The sequence below is a fragment of the Archocentrus centrarchus genome, chromosome 7 (genome assembly GCF_007364275.1).
Source record: "Archocentrus centrarchus isolate MPI-CPG fArcCen1 chromosome 7, fArcCen1, whole genome shotgun sequence".
Lineage (NCBI taxonomy): Eukaryota > Metazoa > Chordata > Actinopteri > Cichliformes > Cichlidae > Archocentrus > Archocentrus centrarchus.
The window spans coordinates 12,726,452-12,747,022 of record NC_044352.1 but is presented as its reverse complement, the minus strand read 5'-3'; the positions used below and the strand labels follow the sequence as shown (position 1 = coordinate 12,747,022).

Here is a 20,571-nt window from a genome sequence, read left to right as displayed (position 1 = left end):
TTATAATAACTGCGGCTGCTGTTACACCCAAATTTCCCCTCTGTGGGACAATAAAGGCTGTTTCTTCTTCTTCTTCTTCTTCTTCTTCTAACCTTAGTGTGTGAAGAAGACTCCCCATTTACATGAACAAATTGGAGTCTATGAGATAAATATGATTCAAACCACTGCAGTGCAGTACCTTTAATACCTATAGCAAGCTCTAATCTCTGTAATAAAATGTTATGGTCAACAGTATCAAAAGCTGCACTGAGGTCCAACAGGACAAGAACAGAGATGAGTCCACTGTCAGAGGCTCTAAGAAGATCATTTGTAACCTTCACTAATGCTGTTTCTGTACTGTGATGAATTCTGAAACCTGACTGAAACTCTTCAAATAAACCGTTCCTCTGCAGATGATCAGTTAGCTGTTTTACAACTACTCTTTCAAGAATCTTTGAGAGAAAAGGAAGGTTGGAGATTGGCCTATAATTAGCTAAGACAGCTGGGTCAAGTGATGGCTTTTTAAGTAGAGGTTTAATTACAGCCACCTTGAAGGTCTGTGGTACATAGCCAACTAATAAAGACTGATTGATCATTTTTAAGATTGAAGCATCAATAATTGGAAAGACTTCTTTGAACAGTCTAGTAGGAATGGGATCTAATAAACATGTTGCTGGTTTGGAGGAAGTAACTATTGAAGTTAACTCTGAAAGCTCAACTGGAGCGAAAGAGACTAAACAAATACCAGCAGTGCTGAAAGCAGCCGAACATGAAGAATAATCTTTGAGATGGTTATGAATAATTTTTTCTCTAATGTCTAAAATTTTATTTGTAAAGAAATCCATGAAGTCACTACTAGTTAATGTGAAAGGAATACTCGGCTGTACAGAGCTCTGACTCTTTGTCAGCCTGGCTACAGTGCTGAAAAGAAACCTGGAGTTGTTCTTATTTTCTTCAATTAATGATGAGTAGTAAGATGTCCTAGCTTTACGGAGGGCTTTTTTATAGAGCAACAAACTCTTTTTCCAGGCTAAATGAGCATCTTCTAATTTAGTGAGACGCCATTCCCTCTCCAGCTTACGGGTTATCTGCTTTAAGCTGTGCGTTTGTGAATTATACCACGGAGTCAGGCACTTCTGATTTGAAGCTTTCCTTTTCAGAGGAGCCACAGTATCCAAAGTTATACGCAGTGAGGATGTAAAACTATTGACGAGATAATCAACCTCACTGGGAGCAGAGTTTAGGTAGCTGCTCTGCACTGTGTTGGCACATGGCACTGAAGAGCATAACAATGAAGGAATTAGATCCTTAAACTTAGTTACAGCACTTTCACAAAGACTTCTACTGTAATAAAACTTATTCCCCACTGCTGTGTAATCCATTAAAGAAAATGTAAATGTTACTAAGAAATGATCAGACAGGAGGGGGCTTTCAGGGAATACTGTTAAGTCTTCAGTTTCTATGCCATATGTCAGGACAAGATCCAGAGTATGATTAAAGTGGTGGGTGGGCTCCTTTACATTTTGAGAGAAGCCAATTGAATCTAACAATAGATTAAATGCAGTGTTGAGGCTGTCATTCTCAGCATCTAAATGGATGTTAAAATCACCCACTATAATTATTTTATCTGAACCGAGCACTAAATCAGATAAAAAGTCTGAGAAATCAGACAGAAACTCTGAGTAGGGACCAGGTGGACGATAGATAATAACAAATAAAACAGGTTTTTGATTTTCCCAATTAGGATGGACAAGACTAAGAGTCAGGCTTTCAAAAGAATGAAAACTTTGTCTGGGTCTTTGATTAATTAATAAGCTGGAATTGAAGATTGCAGCTAATCCTCCTCCTCGACCTGTGCTTCGAGCATTCTGACAGTTACTGTGACTCGGGGGTGTTGATTCATTTAAACTAACATATTCATCCTGCTGTAACCAGGTTTCTGTAAGGCAGAATAAATCAATACGTTGATCAATTATTAAATCATTTACTAATAGGGACCTGGAAGAGAGAGACCTAATGTTTAACAATCCACATTTGTTTTATTTTTTGGTGCAGTTGATGAAGCTGTATTATTTATTGTTTTTGAATTTTTATGCTTAAATAGCTTTTTGCTGATTTTAGCTTTGGTTTTTGGTGGTCTGGGAGCAGGCACCGACTCTATGGGGATGGGGTTTTGGGGGGATGGCAGGAGGAGAGAAGCTGCAGAGAGGCGTCTAAGACTGCAACTCTGCTTCCTGGTCTCAACCCTGGGTAGTCAGGTTTTAGGAGGGTTAATAAATTTGGCCAGATTTCTAGAAATGAGAGCTGCTCCATCCAAAGTGGGATGGATGCCGTCTCTCCTAACAAGACCAGGTTTTCCCCAGAAACTTTGCCAATTATCTATGAAGCCCACGTCATTTTTTGGACACCACTCAGACAGCCAGCGATTCAAGAACATGCGGCTAAACATGTCGCTCCTGGTCTGATTGGGGAGGGCCCCAGAGAAAACTACAGAGTCCGACATTGTTTTTGCAAAGTTACACACCGAGTCAATATTAATTTTAGTGACCTCCGATTGGCGTAACCGGGTGTCATTACTGCCGACGTGAATAACGATCTTACCAAATCTACGATTAGCCTTAGCCAGCAGTTTCAAATTTCCATGAATGTCGCCTGCTCTGGCCCCTGGAAGACATTTGACCAGAGGCGATTGCTCTAAGACTGCAAGGGAAGCTCAGCTTCCCCTAAAATGTCAAAAAATAAGTGATCAAACATATACTGTTGTGCGTACATGTCATTGACTAAATATGCGCTACAACGCACTCAACTTTTGTTCAGAATCAGCTTCTTATCACTGGTAACGACACGGCTTTCCTCTCACTCATTCCCGCAGCTTCACAGTGCTTTAAACAGTGTGGACGCTGAGCGTCCGCAGAGTTCAATAGCAAAGCAAAGAGTGCAGCGAAACGAGACGAGTCATTGGATAAATGCTGGGCTTTGTCCCGCCCATCGGACGCTCAGCGTCTCTGGGGGTCTATGGGGCAGTGGGCTGGCCTCGGCTGGCCCGGACGCTCAGCTTCTGCATGATGATTGGATGATCTGTCTGAGGCTGAATCCCTTTTTGATTGACAGCGAAATGAGCGAATCAGCGATCTTTTGGTGTAAACATCCGTGGGAGCATTTTTAAATTTTCATTCTGTTCTGAGTTGAACCGGAGACTTTCCTAACCCTCTTAGCGTCATTTTCTTTGTTAAAAACGACTAGCGACAAATCGAGCTTCTATTTCTGGTGGTTTTTTTGTAGCTGCTTGTGTTTGGAGATTGACTTCTGTCACTCTTTCTTACTTTTATCGCAGTTTCTGTCCAGCGGGTGCTGCTGAGCCCCTCCACCGTCACAAAGCACTCACAGGCGGACACACTTCACACTAGCCTCGCGCCAGTCCCAGCTAGCAAGATAGCTAGGGAGCAAGCTGCACATAATGGCAGACAGTTTAAATGTTGTGGACCGGAGTTGGACAGTGCAATGCCTCAGGTGTACAAACTATTGTCATTAGTGGCAACGATTGGAGCTACATCTGCAGATGTAGAGAGGAGCTTCTCCTCAAGTCTTACACCCACAACACCATGGGCCAAGGCCGTTTAAGCAGCCTACCTCTGCTGGCCATTGAGAAGACACTAGTCAAGTCCCTGGAAAAGAGGCCTTGTTGGTAGACAGGGTCACAGATCATTTTCTTGAAAAGGAACGGAGGTAGAATAAATAAACCGACACATTTTATGATGTAGGCCGAAATTGAGCTTCCCCTCCTTGAAAGACCAGCATCCGCCACTGCATTTGACTATGGTCGCCGGTGTCTCTAGCTTCACGTTTCTCAAAACAGAGTCACCAATAACCAGAGTTTGTTCCTCGGCGGGTGTGTCGCCGAGTGGAGAAAAACGGTTAGAGACGTGAACAGGTTGGTGGTGTACCCGGGGCTTCTGCTTAGGACTACGCTTCCTCCTGACCGTCACCCAGCCGGCCTGTTTTCCCTGCTGATCGGGATCTGCTGGGGGGGAGCTAACGGCGGCTAAGCTACCATGGTCCGCACCCGCTACAGGGGCCTGGCTAGATACAGGATTTTCCAGGGTGCGGAGCCGCGTCTCCAATTCAGAAAGCCTGGCCTCCAGAGCTACAAACAGACTACATTTATTACAAGTACCGTTACTGCTAAAGGAGGCCGAGGAGTAACTAAACATGTGACACCCAGAGCAGGAAAGTGCAGGAGAAACAGGAGAAGAAGCCATGCTGGTAATGAGTCGGCTAAGGGCTAAGCTACTAGCTGAGCTAAGCTAGCGAATTTCTAAAAACAAATAAAGTGAGTAATGTGAATACAGGTGATTCAGCAAAGAGTATGCTATTTAAAGTAGGTGAAGATTACACTAAAATATGTTATTATCCAGATAAATCGAGTTATACAGATATAACAGCTAACAGACAGCAAAACACTGTGCTCCGAAACAGGAACAGGAAGTGATACAATACCGCAGTAAGAGCCAACACCAAGTGACAGCGCCACCCAAAAAAGGTGAGTGGTCTCCCAGAGGCAGTTAAAGGTGAGTGGTCTCCCAGAGGCTGAGGGTGGTGCATGCACAGCTCTGGATGAAGAGCTGGTCACAATTGGCCCCAGACAGCAAAAATAATTCAGTGCAATCACTCACCAACCACAGTTTTTCCTGATCGTTTAATATCTTATGTAACTCTGAAAGACATCTTTCAGATCTGATAAAATAACTAATGATGTTATTGTGATGTTATCTGGGTCATCTCAGCCTGATCTTGAAAATATTCAATTTAAAACAGGAAACCAGTGCATCAAGCCTCATCTTGAGGATTTTGGCTTTGGGAATCAATTGGAATTTTTTTTTGTTTTTAAACAGGCACATGAGTAATGAAGTGGGTCAGACTGAAAACCCAAAGACATTACGTTTATACAAGAGCAACTTGTCAGTCATAAAATAACCCCATCCTATAGTGTACCCTGTTTTATCATCTATTTGAATCCTAAAAGGGCAATCATTTGTATTAAAAGTAAACTTGAAACTAGCACATGAAATCCAAAACTCACCAGGAAAGCGTTTATAGGCAATAAATCAGGTAAGCAAAAGGTCATTCAGACTTAGAAGATCAGGCTCGTTTTTCACAACCAGAGGAGTCTCCCCCTGTTGGCCATTTGTTTTTAGTTTCTATTCGTTTCTTAACTAGGGTAACTGCTTTTTTGTTTTGTTTTGTTTTTTGGGTGTTTTGTTTGTCTTGGGTTGGGTTGGGTGTTTTTTTTTTTTGTTGTTGTTTTGTTTGTTTTTTGTTTTTTTTTTTACATTTTTAGGTCAGCCCACGTTTGCGGTGTCCGAAATGGTTCCCCCCAGCATACTACCTCCTTCTTCACCCCTCCACCCCCACCCTGTGTGCAGCGAGCTAGATTGAGTTCAGCCCCTTCAGCTGGAGGCTCGGGTTTATCTGGAACTAAAGAGAAAGCTATTCAGGAGCTGTGCGCTGCGAGGTGAAGGAAGGCTCCGTTTTGGACGCTGGGGGGGAGCGAGAGAGGACCGGGAGCCGGGGAGTTGACCTTTTCTGCATAGACTCGGGTTTGTGAGGGCGAGCGGGGAGCTATGGAGATGTTCTCTGTTCTTTGGGTACTTTTATTGTGCCAGCTATTGACATCATCCTCAGCCCAGGTAAGGGTTACCAAGTTATCATCCCTCTTTGTCTCTGCGCGCGCCTGATTGGTGATGGGTTTATTTTTTGCTTGCGGATCTCATGCAGTATGAGCAAGCGAGTAATTAAAAGGCGGCATCTCTTGCGTTGATGATAGTGATGATGTTGATGATGATGATCTCTTCCGGCAACTTTCGGGCAGACATTCACTTTCTACCTGAGAACCTGATGCTTTCTCTGAACCCTTTTTCTTAGTTGTGCATAGAGTGTATTAATCCTGCCAAATCAGAGATTAACTTGAGTGAATAGGGGTGTTATTTTCTCTCTCTGGTTCTGTAGGTCTGTTGTAACTATACAGTGTAATTGTGTGCAGGTGACTCTTTCTTTTGCACTAGTTAGTGAAGTCAGACCGATGCTTTGCTTGAACCTGTGGAATGTGTGGATTGGAGATCAGTGCGCACAATGAAACCTCTGTTCGCTCCCTGAGTGAGCTGACCTCTGGAGCATATTTGGAAGGTCCTTAGAGCAAAATCGTTTTATTAGGTGAACCCTCCATTACAGATTTATTGTTTTTTTTTTTTTTTCTTTTTCTTTTTTCATAAATCTGTGCTTAAGGAGAGGATTGTCGTAGTGGATTTAAATTTTTATTTTATTTTTTTTCATGTGTTGGATATGTATTTATGTCATTACATCTTCAGCATTAGTCTTGTTACTATGTTTCCTCTCCCTCCCTCATTTTCTTATTATTCTCACAGTCCTGTTGTCAAAAATATGCCAAACATTGTTATCACCTTCTGTTCTCTTTATTTAATTTCAAACTACAACCTGCACATTTGTACTCCCTTCCATTAAAGTAGCAGTGCTTACTGCTGATAATGATTAATTTTATGTTCCAGAGGCCTGGCCCAATAGGAGCTCCTGGGCTTCAAGGACCCCCAGGGCCACCAGGAAGGGATGGCACTGATGTGAGTAGACCAAGGGTGTCTGCATGTAAAAACATCTTGTCTGTCATTTAGACTGTTAAACTTGCACAGAAGTGCAAGAATAAACTGATTTATTTTGTCCTCGTTTCAGAAAAACAAATAGGTGACACTGACAGAATATTACTTCTTTTAGATGTTCTGCAGACTTTAGAGTGATAGTTCATGTTTTATTTTAAATGGCAATTCCCACTCAGTTACCTTTGGTATACTTTGCTTCTGCATAAGTGTGGCTAGGTGATATTATTTATTAGGTTTTATCACACTGACTCCTCCCATAGCCCCCCCCCCCTACAAGTATTAAATGTTAATGATGGATGTCAGATAGGCAGGCTTCTTCTAAACAGAGCTGTTTGTGTAAAAATGAATTGTAAAAACTGTGCTGATTATGAGTTTTTATTTAAAAAAAACATTCAAAAGTTTTTTTTTTATCTGCACTGCAAATGTACTGCACTTAAGCAGATTACAGAACTCATACAGTGTTATATCCCCCTGATTCCTTGTTCTTAAGGTTTTTATTGCAGGTAAGCTGGATATGTTGTTATGGGGAAAACAAGTAAAATAATGCAATGAGACTTTATTTGCACAGGCAAGAAGAGGAAATTGGATTACATGGAAGCTAAGTAAAAAGAAAAACTTTAGTAGCATTGCAGAGTACTCCCTTATCCCAGTGTTTCTGATTTTTGTCAAATTAAAAAAAAACACTGAAAGCAAATGTTGTCTATGCATGTCAGAAAACTTCAGACCATTTTAGTTGTGACTGCACTGAAGTTTAGGCTAACAGAGGGCCCATTCATACATTCCCCAGCCCCATGAGACCATCTGAAGTTTCACCTCATACCTCCTCCCTGCACCTTCAGCCCCCCGCCGTACAAACCAAACCGGAGCTTTTATCATGTGACCAGTCAGCATCAGGTCGCTGACTGGTTTGGTAGTGTTTGCTCTTCCCCAGTCAATGCAAAAGGTAAACATTGTATAGAGTGAAGCAGCCTACACTCTCACTGCTTCAGTTATTCAAAACACTAACTTACTGATGAATATTAAGGAGGAGCTAATGCTGGCTCTACAATAAAATAGTCTAAAGTGTTTGGGTCTGTGCAGCACTGGATTTGAAGTTTGTCTGGTCCTAGATTAGTTTGAAAATAAATGGACTTACTTTTTGTTTTGAAATCTAATTAACAGGGTAAACCAGGACCTCCTGGCCTGCCGGGGAAACCAGTAAGTATTCCAACAATTCAAACAAAGTGAGTTTTATTCAGCCATGGTTTGAAAACTGTAAGCATGCACGAGAATTTGAGTTTTTTTTTTAGTGTTTTCCTTGGACCCTACCTTTGACTTCCCCAAAATAGGTCAAATCATTATAAAATTATGTTAAACAGATACAGCTTATTAAATAATTGTATCTAACTTAATCCTTAACATGGACTTCTACCAGTGTACACATAAATACAATCATGATCCACAGACAGAGCTGTTTACTTTCAGCCAAAACAAAACAGTACCTCCCAGTTTTCCCAGTGTGAGGTGGCTTAAATAACCTGAAATCAGAAATTTGTTACAAAGGGCTTTAAAGGCTTTCTTTTTGGTTTTTCCCTTCAATGCGATGTGATGTGAAACTGTGTTTTGTGTTTTTTTTGTCTGATGATGATTTTCTGATACTCAAAAGATAAACAAACTAGAAATCAATTGTTCAGGTGGGATGAAAATTACTCACTGTACTTTTGTAGGGTCCCAAAGGGAAAGCAGGAATACCAGGGGCGCCAGGACAACCAGGACTGCCAGGACTTCCAGGTGTAGATGTAAGTGTCTGATAAACAAACATAGTCAGTGCTGTGCACAAACATAGAGATGCTATAAAATGACCAGTTACTGTTTAAAAGAAATAATTGTTGCGGTTTCCTCTCCAGGGTTTGACAGGTCCTGATGGTCTTATTGGCAGAGTTGGACTCCCAGGAGAACCAGTAAGTATGTCTCAATTTTGTGAGCTTTCTGGGATGCTGAGGATACATTTAAAAAATGCACCAGCTGAGTCTTATGACCTCCTACCTACTTCATACTGCCCTCATAATTTAGTAGAAGTCAGCCGCTTGCAAGACACATGTATGAACACATACGTATGCATATAAACTGCATGTTGATTGCATTGCACAAAGATCTAAAAAGGTCTAACAGGCACAAGGTCTGTGCTTTCTCTGTCGGCCTGAATTTGTCAAGCTGGCTCAACCTCCTAGTGGGAATATTTTTAATGAGGGATCAGAATCGGATTTATTTCTGCTGCTTCCATAATCCGGCTAGGAATGCACAGTTTCCCACCAATCTGTACAACCATAGGAGATAATGAACTCTTGCTCCAGTGCCGAGGGTAAACAGGTATTATCTTTTCGGAAACACAAGCGAAGACAGAATTACAGCACCTGTGACATTAAACTACTGCTACACCTTATGATTAAACAAATAGACTTTTCTTTACCACGGTGACTATATGACTATAACATATGATATAATAAAGATTGCAGGGCCAACTCTGTATGGCTGCAAAATGACCAGCTAGACAGGTAATTCTTTCATTCCCCACACTCCTCAGCAACTCTACTAATTAGCCAACCTAGGAAGCTTGTGTCAGCCCATGTCACTAATTACTCAGATAACTACCATGTTTTGGCTGGCTCATAGTACTGAAGAGTCATGTAAAGGAAAGCAGGATGAAAGCGTTAAAGTATGTGCATGTTATATAAACAACAACCTCACATCCTTTTGTTTATGATTTGTGTGACATTATACCCTTATTATACAGTGAGGAATGGCATGAATTAGTGTAACATCCTTGTGTTACATCTGCCAGCGGTCCTCTGAGACAGCACAAACACAGCTGGGAGGAAGTAAACAAAGGAGAACTAAAAGAAAAATGTAAGGGCACCACAGCAGACCATAGTTTGATTGTTTAGTCCTGTTGTAGCCGTTTTTTTGAAATAGTTGTATACATTTGGAAATACAAATTTGGTAATTATAAGTCATTCTGTTTGCAATAGGATTGTTAATCAGTGACTAATTTGTAGAATAATTTGTTGGTTATGATGTTATGAGGTTTTTGTATACTGGTAGGAAATGAGGAAAAGGCACCGGAAGTCACTGGACCCTAGAGCAGTTTTCAACCTACACTACACTGTACTATGCGGTAAAATTAAGTTAAATTAGAAAGGTCAAGATTTCCTTTATGTTTTGTACTTTGCTTTCTTCAGTAAAGATACAACAGAAGATTCTTTGGACTCAAGACCTTTATTTTACTGATGCGCGTGTGTTGAGTACGAAACACTCGAGGATCCAGACTAGGGAGGCAGCTGTGCCGCTGCAGCCATAAGTCCAATAACTTGAAATAGGGTTATTGAAAAAGCATCTTATTACTGTGTCCTCCAGAGGCAGCTTATCTCTTTGTTAGAAAACCACACTTAAACTCAACAAGGTTGGTTGGTTGGTTGGTTTGGTTGGTTTAGTTGGTTGGTTGGTTTTTATGGCATAATTCCATTAATATCACATTTCAGTCACAATAACTATAGTCAAAGGAATGTTATTTTCATCTTTAGATCTGGTGGCATGGCTTTGTTCTGGGACCTCCCCATCCTCCCATGCACATGTGAAACGTGAGAGTCCAGTCTCATAACAAAACAGGAAATGCTCAAAGCAATCTACACAGCCTGATCAAAAAAAAAAAAAAAAAAATCAATAAAAAAAGTCACACACTCTAGTATTTCATTCCTGTATTTTTTACTCAAAATTTCAGGTTAGATATCTCAAAATTTTAACTTACTATCTCAAATGTCTGAGAAAATAACTCAAAAATGAAAAAATATTTTAAAAATAATTTTCAGTGGCAGAAACAAGTTTCCATGCAAGACAGTTTTTTTCAGTATTTTAACCAGTTAGTTACATTGCACAGCATTTGTCTACATTCGCATGACCTGCAGCAGAAAAAGTGCAACTGCATTACTTCACAGTTTCCTTTTTAATGTGCTTTCTTTTTAAATACAAATTTAGTGGCATTTCTGCCTTTTCAATTTATCAATAGATAGTGAGAGGGAGCAAACACACTCACACAGAGTAGAATTAATACTGTTGCCAAAAATGACGACAGACCTTACCCTGTTTTAAAATTATTTTTAAATTTAAAAAGAGGTCACGTTTAGCAGCAGTATTGTTGATCCTGCAGCATCCTTTGTCAAGCCTACCCCAAAGCTATGTTACCACGCACTTTCAGATGAGTTCAGTTTTATTAAGTTTGGACACACTTATCCACATCCAAACCTTTGACTGGTACTGTATATAGCACCAAATCACAACAACAGTTGCCTCAAGGCGCTTTATATTGTAAGATAAAGACCCTACAATAATACAGACAGAACCCCAACAATCAGACAACCCCCTATGAGCAAGCACTTGGCGACAATGGGAAGGAAAAACTCCCCTTTAACAGGAAGAAACCTCTGGCAGGAAGGGACTGACAAACCCCCCCAGCAACCTATGCCTATTGCAGCATAACTATGGGAGGGTTCAGGCTCACCTGATCCAGCTCTAAATCAAATGCTCGCTGACAGGGTACTGTACACGTGCAGAATTAAAGGCGATAGAGTTGCTTATTGTTGCATATGCATTCATGTTTTTGTGGTTTTATAAGCCTAAATTTCAGCTAACTATATATAAAAACAAAAGAAAAATCTTAAGTTTCTGGGTCTTAAAGTTTCTGCTTGGTATAATTTTGTCTGAGTTTGTGATTTTGCCTTGCTATCTACAGGGTGAACCTGGACCTTCCGGACCACCCGGACCTCCTGTAAGTAACACCACATAATATGTAAAACCTAAGAAGGTACAGGAACACAGCAGTTTATCTTTCACTTTTCTTATGTGTAGCCACATTTCTGAGAATACTATTATGCTGAGTAGTTCCCTTAATACTTCATGTTCCTTAATCTTTTACCTGCAGTAATTATTAAACCTGAGGCAGATGCTTCTTTTCAGACTGCACCTTATTATTTCATGCTGAGACAATAAAGTTCTCTACTTCTGCTCCTGCTAATTCAGGACTATAACCAGCTCCTGGTAACTAGCATAAAGATGACAAAGACAGTTTTAAATCAGCAGTGTCACATTTTTGTCTTAGGATTACTCAGATGTCAGATGTCTGAAAGTGCAACGCACCTCATAGCAGCAATCTGTGACAAACATTCAAAGTGGATTCGATGCAGCCACATCACGGTTATTGTTTGTGTGAATCTAATCATTCCCCTGGTGTTTGTGACTTAATTTGCCTTCCTGTATCTTCCGTAGGGCAGAGGGAGACCAGGAGCTCCAGTGAGTACACAACACTGTCTCTTTATGTTGGTCTGAGAGAGTACACCTGTGGTGTGATTTTTATGTATTTATTTTGTTATTTTTGTTCATTTGTATCCTGTGAGTGGATGCAGATTATTCTTTGATGCAGTTCAGATAGCATGCAGCACATGTACTCTGATGGCATGCAAACATCCAGTGTCTTTTGTTTCCAGGGACTTCCCGGCACCAACGGGTTGCCAGGCGGACCAGGACCCCAGGGTCCAGTGGTGAGTGTCCTTAATTAAAACTTCCTGTCATCATTAAGGAATTTCATCATTTGAATAAGAATGAGGTAGTTTCCATATCTACTAGAAACTCTTATCGTCCATTTGATTTATGATGTGAAAAAGATAATCAAAGAAAATGTATACATGAGCTGGTGTAGCAGAAACAATAGGCTGCAGTAAAGCTGACAGAGATCAAGTGATTTCAGCCGGAATCGACCAGTACAACATTGCCCTAAATTTCTATATATTGTAGCAGGAGGATAAGAATAACCACTGGCCAAGAAGGACATGTCGTCAGTGTTTCTACTGGGTCACACTTTATTTAGGCTGGACTCAGATCATTCGTAAAAGCTCACTATATTTCCAAAGACCCTACAGTACTGTCAGGGGTACTGTGAAGCTGTTGTCTGAGTCAGAATTCACCTCAAGGTCAGTTCCTTAGTCACCTTCAGGCTATTGTCACGATTATTATTGCAATGGATCATTGGTCGTTCACTTTTTCTTTAAGAACAATTTTTTCATTTGAGTTGTTCTTAAAGATCCCCCTCCAGACATGTTTCCATGAATAATAAATAGTGTTTGATATGGTTTTTCCACAAAATACCAGAAAAGTCTAGCAAGATATTTCCTTTTTAAATGAAGGCCATCTCAGTGCACATGTTCTAGAGGTTTCAAGTTTCAGTTAAGCTCAAACATCTGCTTGAACTGAAAATAATAAAATCACATTTTTGTTTGAGTATCAAATGTTACTCTCCCCTGGGGGACCATGACTAATTTTTCTCCAATTGCATTACAACCTTACAACTGAGAGAAATCACTTATTTTAGAGTAAAATGCTAAAGTTCCTTCTGCTAATCTTGATCTTGCTCTTCTGTCTGTTTCTCAGGGTGCCGAGGGTCTACCAGGTCTTCCCGGACCTCCTGGCCCAGATGGACCCCCAGTAAGTGCACTTATCATTCTATCAGTGGTTTTAGAATTGGTGCTCTTGGTACAATATTTTTTGTCATATATTTCCCTGCAACCCAGTACATATCAGGGTATGCAATGGAAAAAAGAATGCAGCGATTTCATCTTTAAAGAAAATGTTACCTAATTTCTCACCTGTGTTGTCAATACTCCATCTCTCAGGGTCTTCCTGGTACCCTTCATGATCTAAACGGCGAGCTTCTGGTAAGAGTTTGGCCATGCACCGTATGAAAGCAGTAACTGAAGATGTGCTCTCTACGTACAGTGGCTGTAGAGTTCTCAGTGTTTTGTCTCTGTCCTCTGCAGTGTCCTGCAATCTGCCCCCCTGGCCCACCTGGTCCTCCAGGTATGCCAGGATTCAAGGTGAACAGAGCTTTTTGTTTTTAAATTTCAGCTAATTTGTGGCAGCATTGTGTAAATGATCTGTTGTCTATCATAGCTACACAATGGAAATATAAACACTCAGCTAATGACTGTATGCACGTGTGTGCGTTTTTGCTTATTTAGGGTCACACTGGGCACAAAGGAGACAAGGGAGAGCCTGGAAAAGATGGAGAGAAAGTGAGTTCAATATGTTGCACAGAGATTTTGGCTGGTTTTTTTTTTTTGTCTGCTTGTTTTTCTTGTTTTTAATTTTATAATGTGGCTGAAAACAGAACCAAAGGCTGCACATCTTTCTGTGATTTGGTGTTTTGATGGTGTCCTGTTCTGTCTCTAGGGTGACTCTGGTCCACCGGGCCCACCAGGTCTTCCCGGCACTGTGGGTCTGCAGGTAAGCTACAGAGTCCTCACATTTCTTTATTTATTTTTGCTGAATGAATCCACCAACATAGGGATGAATTCTTTGATATTCCTAGTAGGTTGTGGTTTTCTTTTAAATTCAAAATGTTTAAATGCTGTGTTTCAGGGCCCACGTGGTCTAAGAGGTTTACAAGGCCCAATGGGATCCGTAGGCGACAGAGTAAGCAATTTTTAATTACAGGATGACTCTTACCCGCTTTCATGCAGCCGATATGTTTGTGTCAGTATTTTCCTTTGACCTCATCCTTTGTTTGTCTCCAGGGCTTCCCTGGTTTCAGAGGCAGGCCTGGCATTGCTGGAATTATTGGAAAGACAGTGAGTCTCTCCATGTTTACATCACACTTAACCCAAAAATCAAAACTGTTCAAATCAGTGTTGTTTAAGTAGTTCACAGCTTGAATGGATGGCTGATCCCATCAATGAATAGCTCTGTGTGTTTCATCTGATGTTTACAGGGTGATGGTGGTGAAAGAGGACCACAGGGATTCAAAGGACCTAAAGGAGAAATAGTATGTAAAAAAAAAATTTCAGCTGTCATTGTTAGTGCATATATAAGATGTAAATATGACACCTTGATGTCTCTTAACAGGGAAAAATTGGTCCCAAAGGAGCTCTTGGTGGACCAGGGCCCAAAGGAGAGCCTGTAAGTGCAAATATACAAAATTATAAATTTATATCACCTCTCAGAACGATGTGAGTCATATCTGATGACTGACATCTGATGATGATATCTCCCAGGGTATTCCTGGGAGAGATGGCAAAGACGGAACCCCAGGGTTGGATGGTGAGAAGGTAAGACACTTTTTCTTTTCTTTTTTTAAATCTTTTGATTAAATGAGTTAAGTGGAGCTATTTCACAGTCACTATGATGTGTATCTGTTGATAGGGCGATCCCGGACGCCACGGGGTAGTTGGAGAGAAGGGACCAAATGGCCTTCCCGTAAGTGCTCTAAAAACAGATGCTACCTTCATCATTGCCATAAGAGTCACCTTCACTTTTTATGGTTTTGTTATCTACATGTATGTTATTTATTTTTGCTTCTAGGGTCTCCAAGGAAAGGCTGGTGCAAAGGGATCTAAAGGAGAAGTTGTGAGTATAACAACAAAATACATACCAACTGAACTCTTAAACTATTATTAGAACTGTGGAGGACAACTATTGTTCTCCTTCTTTCACACCAGGGTAATCCAGGAAAGTCTGGGGAGACGGGACCCTCTGGAGAGCCAGGTATTCCTGTATGTATCTGATGGTACTTTTAGGCGGGTTACAGTTTTTAAAAGTGTCACTTAATCCAGCATATCAGCTCTCTAAACTTTCCTGACTTGTCTATAATTTTGTTCCCTTCCCTTCAGGGTGAGATTGGCATCCCAGGAGAGAGGGGGATAGCAGGTCCCAGAGGAGTGGCAGTAAGTTAATAATCACGCTGTATATTAAGTGAAATCATGCACTACCTGTTGCTCCATTGCTGAAATGCTAGCTATTTAAAAAAAGCTTAAAAAACAAAACACCTTTATATCAGCTTCGCCTCATTTACAAGGCAAATTATCAGACTTCCTGCTACAAATCTTTAATATCCTTTCATTATAACAAATTTACAGAAATTAGGCTCAGTTTCCCACATTTTAAAGGATACTCCTTTAATAACCAGAGGGCATATTTTAATGCACAATGGCTGAAAAACAAATGGAATTAATAGAGTAAGTATTAAAAGGCTAAAACGAAGCAGTCCACAGCAAGGCACTAAATTGGAATAAAATAAACCACCAGCATTCCACATGAATGATAATCTACAAAAGTACTAAGAGTGTTTTCCTCTGATTCAGTGGCTTACTAAGGTGGAGTTACGGAGAGATACCTACAGGGATGAGAGCAGGTATTCATGAGGAAGGAATTTATAAACAGAGAGATCTTTGTTTTTCACATCAGAGCCTGCGGCAAGGAAAGAAAGATAAAACAGTATCGGAATTAACACCCCCTACTATCACACACCGTGCTGCATAACAAATCCTTTCTCACATAATGACCTCCTGCATTTTAGCTTCTCTTTCCCAAATCAAAAGAAGGAAGCATCATTAATTTCCAGTGTTTTATACTGATTCATTCAAGATTACATGACAATGTCTCTTTCTGACAGGGAGGTATTGGACCAGTGGGCAACTCTGGGCCTCAGGGAGTGAAAGGCTTCCAGGTAGTTTCATTAAATATTTAATCATCATTATGTTTTTCTTATTATTTAACTTACTGACTGTGTGCCATGTGTTGCAGGGAGTCAAAGGAGACTTGGGAGATCCAGGTCTTCCAGGACCAACAGGAATCCGAGGAGAATTTGGCGACAGGGTGGGTTTTTTTTGACAGTAATTACTCCAAAAAATGTTCCCAAAAGTCCCTGCAACATCTTAAAATGTCTAGTTTTGTCAGCCCAGTAGTCCAAATTGTAAAGGTATCCAGTTCACTGTTGAAGTACAATATGAAAGCAAGAAATGTAAAGTGATGGATTGACTTAATTGATTTGTTGTTAAAAAAAATCACCCCAATAAAAAACAAACAAACATGGACAAATGTAGGCACATAGCCGCATATGTCCGCACAGACACAACAGAGACGTGACAGTCCAGCTGTGCTCGTGTTAGAGCGCTGTATCCCAATCACCATCCCTTCTCAATCTTAGTGGTATAAACTCAAACTGCAGCCCAGCACAGACACAAAGTGGCCTCCTGTTCAGAACATGGAGACAGAACAAAGCCAGCCTTTATACCAGTCCTGGTTCCCCTCAACCAGCTCACCATACTTCCTTTCACCCCCCCTTCCCTCTTCCAGACAGCCGGCCTTCAATAACTATCTCTGCGTAGCTCATATTTATTCTCTCATTCTCTCTTTTCAACCCTTTAGGGTCCAGTTGGAGCTTCTGGACCTAAAGGAGACATGGTAGGTCGAAGTTCACCAACATCTCCACTGGTGTCCTGTTATAGTATTCACCCAGCATTTTGAAAAGTATACCAAAGAAGTGATCATTTTATTTGCACTTATGGGCCCACCCATGCATAGATATTTCATAAGCTTATAACATTAAAGACTTTCTTCCGATATGTATTATGAGACATGCAGCTCAGATCTTATGTTGTCACTTCAGGGTGTTGCAGGAAGTGATGGTTTACCAGGAGAGAACGGAGAGCCTGTAAGTGTTTTCTTCATTGTCTGAGTCCTAACTTTGTGCGGTATTAGTAACAGACAGAGCTCTTACTTTGTTTACAGTAGTAAGTTGTCCCCGAGGTCCAGAGGCTAAGACCATTACATCTACTCAAGTACTTTAACTTGCCGTTAAAGCACTTCATTGTTTTGTACATGTGTTTGGTTCCCTGCACCATAAAACTCACATGAGTTATGGTGCAGGACAAAATCTTTTGGTGAGGTAGCTTTTAGTTTTTGCTGCCTATGGATCAGGAAACTGAGAAAATTGATGTTTTTACACAAATATAAACAATAATTTATATACAAGCAATTACTTAAATCTACTTATTCTAATTGTATAGTTCTCCATGTTGTAATATGATTTTTGGATTGTATCTATTGTCTTAATCTCGTCTTTTTTTTTAAATTCAAGCCTGTATGAAAGATGCTCTATCAAACAATGTCTGATTGTAAATTGTTTTCACATTTATCTAAAATAATGACCTTATTTTCAGGGTCCCTTTGGGCCAGTTGGACAAAAAGGGGAGGTGAGCTGCTTTTGCTGTTGTCATTGTGTTACATTTTGCAGTGTTTTGTGCTTTTACATGGGCCCGCATCCTAGGAACCAGCTTTGTAAATGCATTAGATGTCCATCTATTAACACCAAACATAGATCAGATGTTGTGTGTGGGTGTAATTAGCAGCGCAAGTTTGTTCCAAACTCCCTCTGTCTCTGCTCCCTCACTAAACATTAAAAACTGGCACCTAGCTCTGAGCTGTTGCCTACTTGTCAGAGTCACTGCACATGATTCAGCCTCACATTCCATGTTTAATAGGATTAATTAGAGATAGGTATTGCTGCTTTAGCTTTATTGGCCTGTTGGCTGCTATGGCCACAAGGGAAAGGCGAGTAACATTAAGTTGCAGCACAATTTATGTAATTAGAGACAGCACTGATGAGCTACACTCTCTTAGTCTCATTTACTGTTTGCTGTGCTAGTTGGAGTAATTATCAAGCAACAAGATGCCACCCTCACAACAGGCCCAGTTTGCTACTCATTTGGTGTTTAGTCAGCGATCAAATGCTATGGATGTTTTCAGCTCCAGTTTGGAATAAATCAAGTTTTTTTTGCGAACATAATGAGATATTTAACAGATAATTGTTGCTGATTATAGCCAGGGAAGCGAGGTGAACTGGGACCTAAAGGTGTGACGGGTCCACAAGGAGAGATTGGGGCAAGGGGGCCTCCAGGAAAAGAAGGACCAATGGGCTTCCAAGGGGAACAGGGTGTCCCTGGAATTCCAGGAAAGCGAGGTGTACCTGTAAGTGTGTTTTTTTTTTTTTTTTTTTAACCTCACAAAACTGTCTGATTGGTTGAAACATATAGATGTTAATGCTGTCAAATTACACTTTTACATAAATTTTGTCCGGTGTTTCAGGGTAAACTGGCAAGTGAGCAACACATCAGAGAGCTATGTGGTCCAATGATTGATGGTGAGAGATATTAATTTAATTTTCATGTATGACTCATTCTATTGCTAAATATAAGAAAAGTTGGAACATGACCTTCTGGTGTTTCTCCAACATATAGACCAGATTGTACAACTGGCTGCTAATCTGCGAAGACCTCTAGCACCTGGAATGGTGGGCCGCCCCGGCCTTCCCGGGCCTCCAGGAAAGCAAGGAGTTGCCGGCTCTATTGGGCATCCAGGTGCTCGTGGTCCACCAGGGTACAGAGGCCTGCCAGGAGAACTTGGAGATCCGGGTCCCAGAGGTATGAAAAATGAAAGCTGTGTCACAGGATCACAAAAACAATTTCATTACATATTCAGTCCTACAAAGATGTTAACATCAATAATGGAAGATGTACTCCGATCATTCGCTCAAGTAGCCATAGTACATAAGTACCAATGTAAAAATACTCCATTTACAAGTAAACATCTTGTATTAAAAACATATTAACAACAGGCCTTAAACAGTTACTAAATGAAACCATCTTGAGTTTATCAGGTTAAGAGAAATCCATATTTGGTGGAAAAGCTAATTAGTCATGACAAGAAGCCCCATTGTAACTGAACCGTAACTGAACTATATTTGTCAGATAAAAGTAGTGGACAGTGTGAACTGGTATAAAATGGAAACACCTAAGTAGATGATATCAGGGTCGTACTTTTGCACTACACAAATGTAAGTACACATAGTTTGCGTCACTGATTGAAATGTTCTGCTTTCACAACAGGTGATGTTGGTGAGGCAGGTGATAAGGGATCCATTGGTAAAGCCATTGATGGGCCTCCTGGAGACCAAGGATACCAAGGTATGTGGTCTCATGCAGTGCACCTCCATCTGAACCAAGCTTTTTACCCCCACCAATTTGAATTATTGTTCTACACATACACTCGTCTCACCAACTTTGACTTGACAGATAAAGTATGATTGTCTTCTGTCAGCTTAGTTCAGGGTAAAAGAAAAACTATGTGTAGTAAAAGTGTATGATGCTTATTTGATTCACTCCTGCAACTTCTAACTAAAATACATTCCCACAGGTCTTCCGGGGGTGCCTGGAGTTGTTAAAGATGGGCGTGATGGGTCTCCAGGAGATCCAGGTGAGCCTGGAGAGCCAGGCAGGGTAGGCAGGACTGGGCACCAGGGAACTCCTGGAATCTGTGACACATCAGCTTGCCAGGGAGCATCATTTGCTGGGAAATCCCCCAGCCCCAAAAACAATTAAGCATAACTTCCTGCACCCTGATGCCATCCACTCCGAGGAGGGGAAACGATAAGTGAGGATAAAAGGAATGAAAGAAAAGAGTGGCCACAAAGAAAGTCCTCTTTATTTAAATACATGCATCACAAGTTGGGAAGATCAGAAGGTGTGATATTTTGAAACGAATAGAGGAACATCCCACGAGTGACATGAACACCAGAGCAACTGAGAGACAAAAAAAACAAAACAAAAATCAAGATGACATCCAGAAATGAAATGGAAAGAGGCAAAGAGAAGTGCAAGAGAACAACTGCGTTGATCCAAGTACTATCACATAACAAGACTTGACTTACAAACGCCTGGAAAGTGAATGATGAGTCCTTTTGTATAAAAACTTTGTACATGTTGCTTCAACGCCCCAATCACTTTGGTTAACATCCTTCTGCAGATCAAAAAAACAAAAACCGGTGACTGTCTCTGATGTGAATGTGCATTTATCATAACCCATTATGTAAATCACAGATGTTACCTCAACATGGAAATAAGTGCAAGAGGCATAAGTCTCTGTGGAGGAGCTGTGTATGTACTGTAAAAGGAATAAAAAACAAATACCCAGGTTCCCAGATATTGTGTAGATTAATGCAAGAAAAAAAATTTGATAGTCTTTTTTACAGCTTGTTTTTCCATTTTTGTTTTGTTTTTTTATTATA

At 40.6% G+C, this 20,571-nt stretch overlaps 1 protein-coding gene across 1 annotated transcript; it reads left to right on the top strand.

The window, feature by feature from the left end:
- Positions 1-5,391: 5,391 nt before the first annotated feature.
- On the top strand, positions 5,392-20,484 carry col9a3 (collagen, type IX, alpha 3). Its single transcript, XM_030734366.1, has 32 exons — positions 5,392-5,666; positions 6,543-6,611; positions 7,809-7,844; positions 8,354-8,425; positions 8,534-8,587; positions 11,413-11,448; positions 11,946-11,969; positions 12,164-12,217; positions 13,104-13,157; positions 13,346-13,387; positions 13,490-13,546; positions 13,691-13,744; positions 13,902-13,955; positions 14,091-14,144; positions 14,246-14,299; positions 14,440-14,493; positions 14,574-14,627; positions 14,723-14,776; positions 14,871-14,924; positions 15,030-15,074; positions 15,167-15,220; positions 15,338-15,391; positions 16,120-16,173; positions 16,251-16,322; positions 16,875-16,910; positions 17,116-17,160; positions 17,669-17,701; positions 18,330-18,476; positions 18,594-18,648; positions 18,746-18,928; positions 19,394-19,471; positions 19,701-20,484. The coding sequence occupies exons 1-32, from the start codon at positions 5,601-5,603 to the stop codon at positions 19,883-19,885; spliced, it is 2,037 nt and encodes a 678-aa protein (XP_030590226.1). The 5' UTR covers positions 5,392-5,600; the 3' UTR covers positions 19,886-20,484.
- Positions 20,485-20,571: the final 87 nt, after the last annotated feature.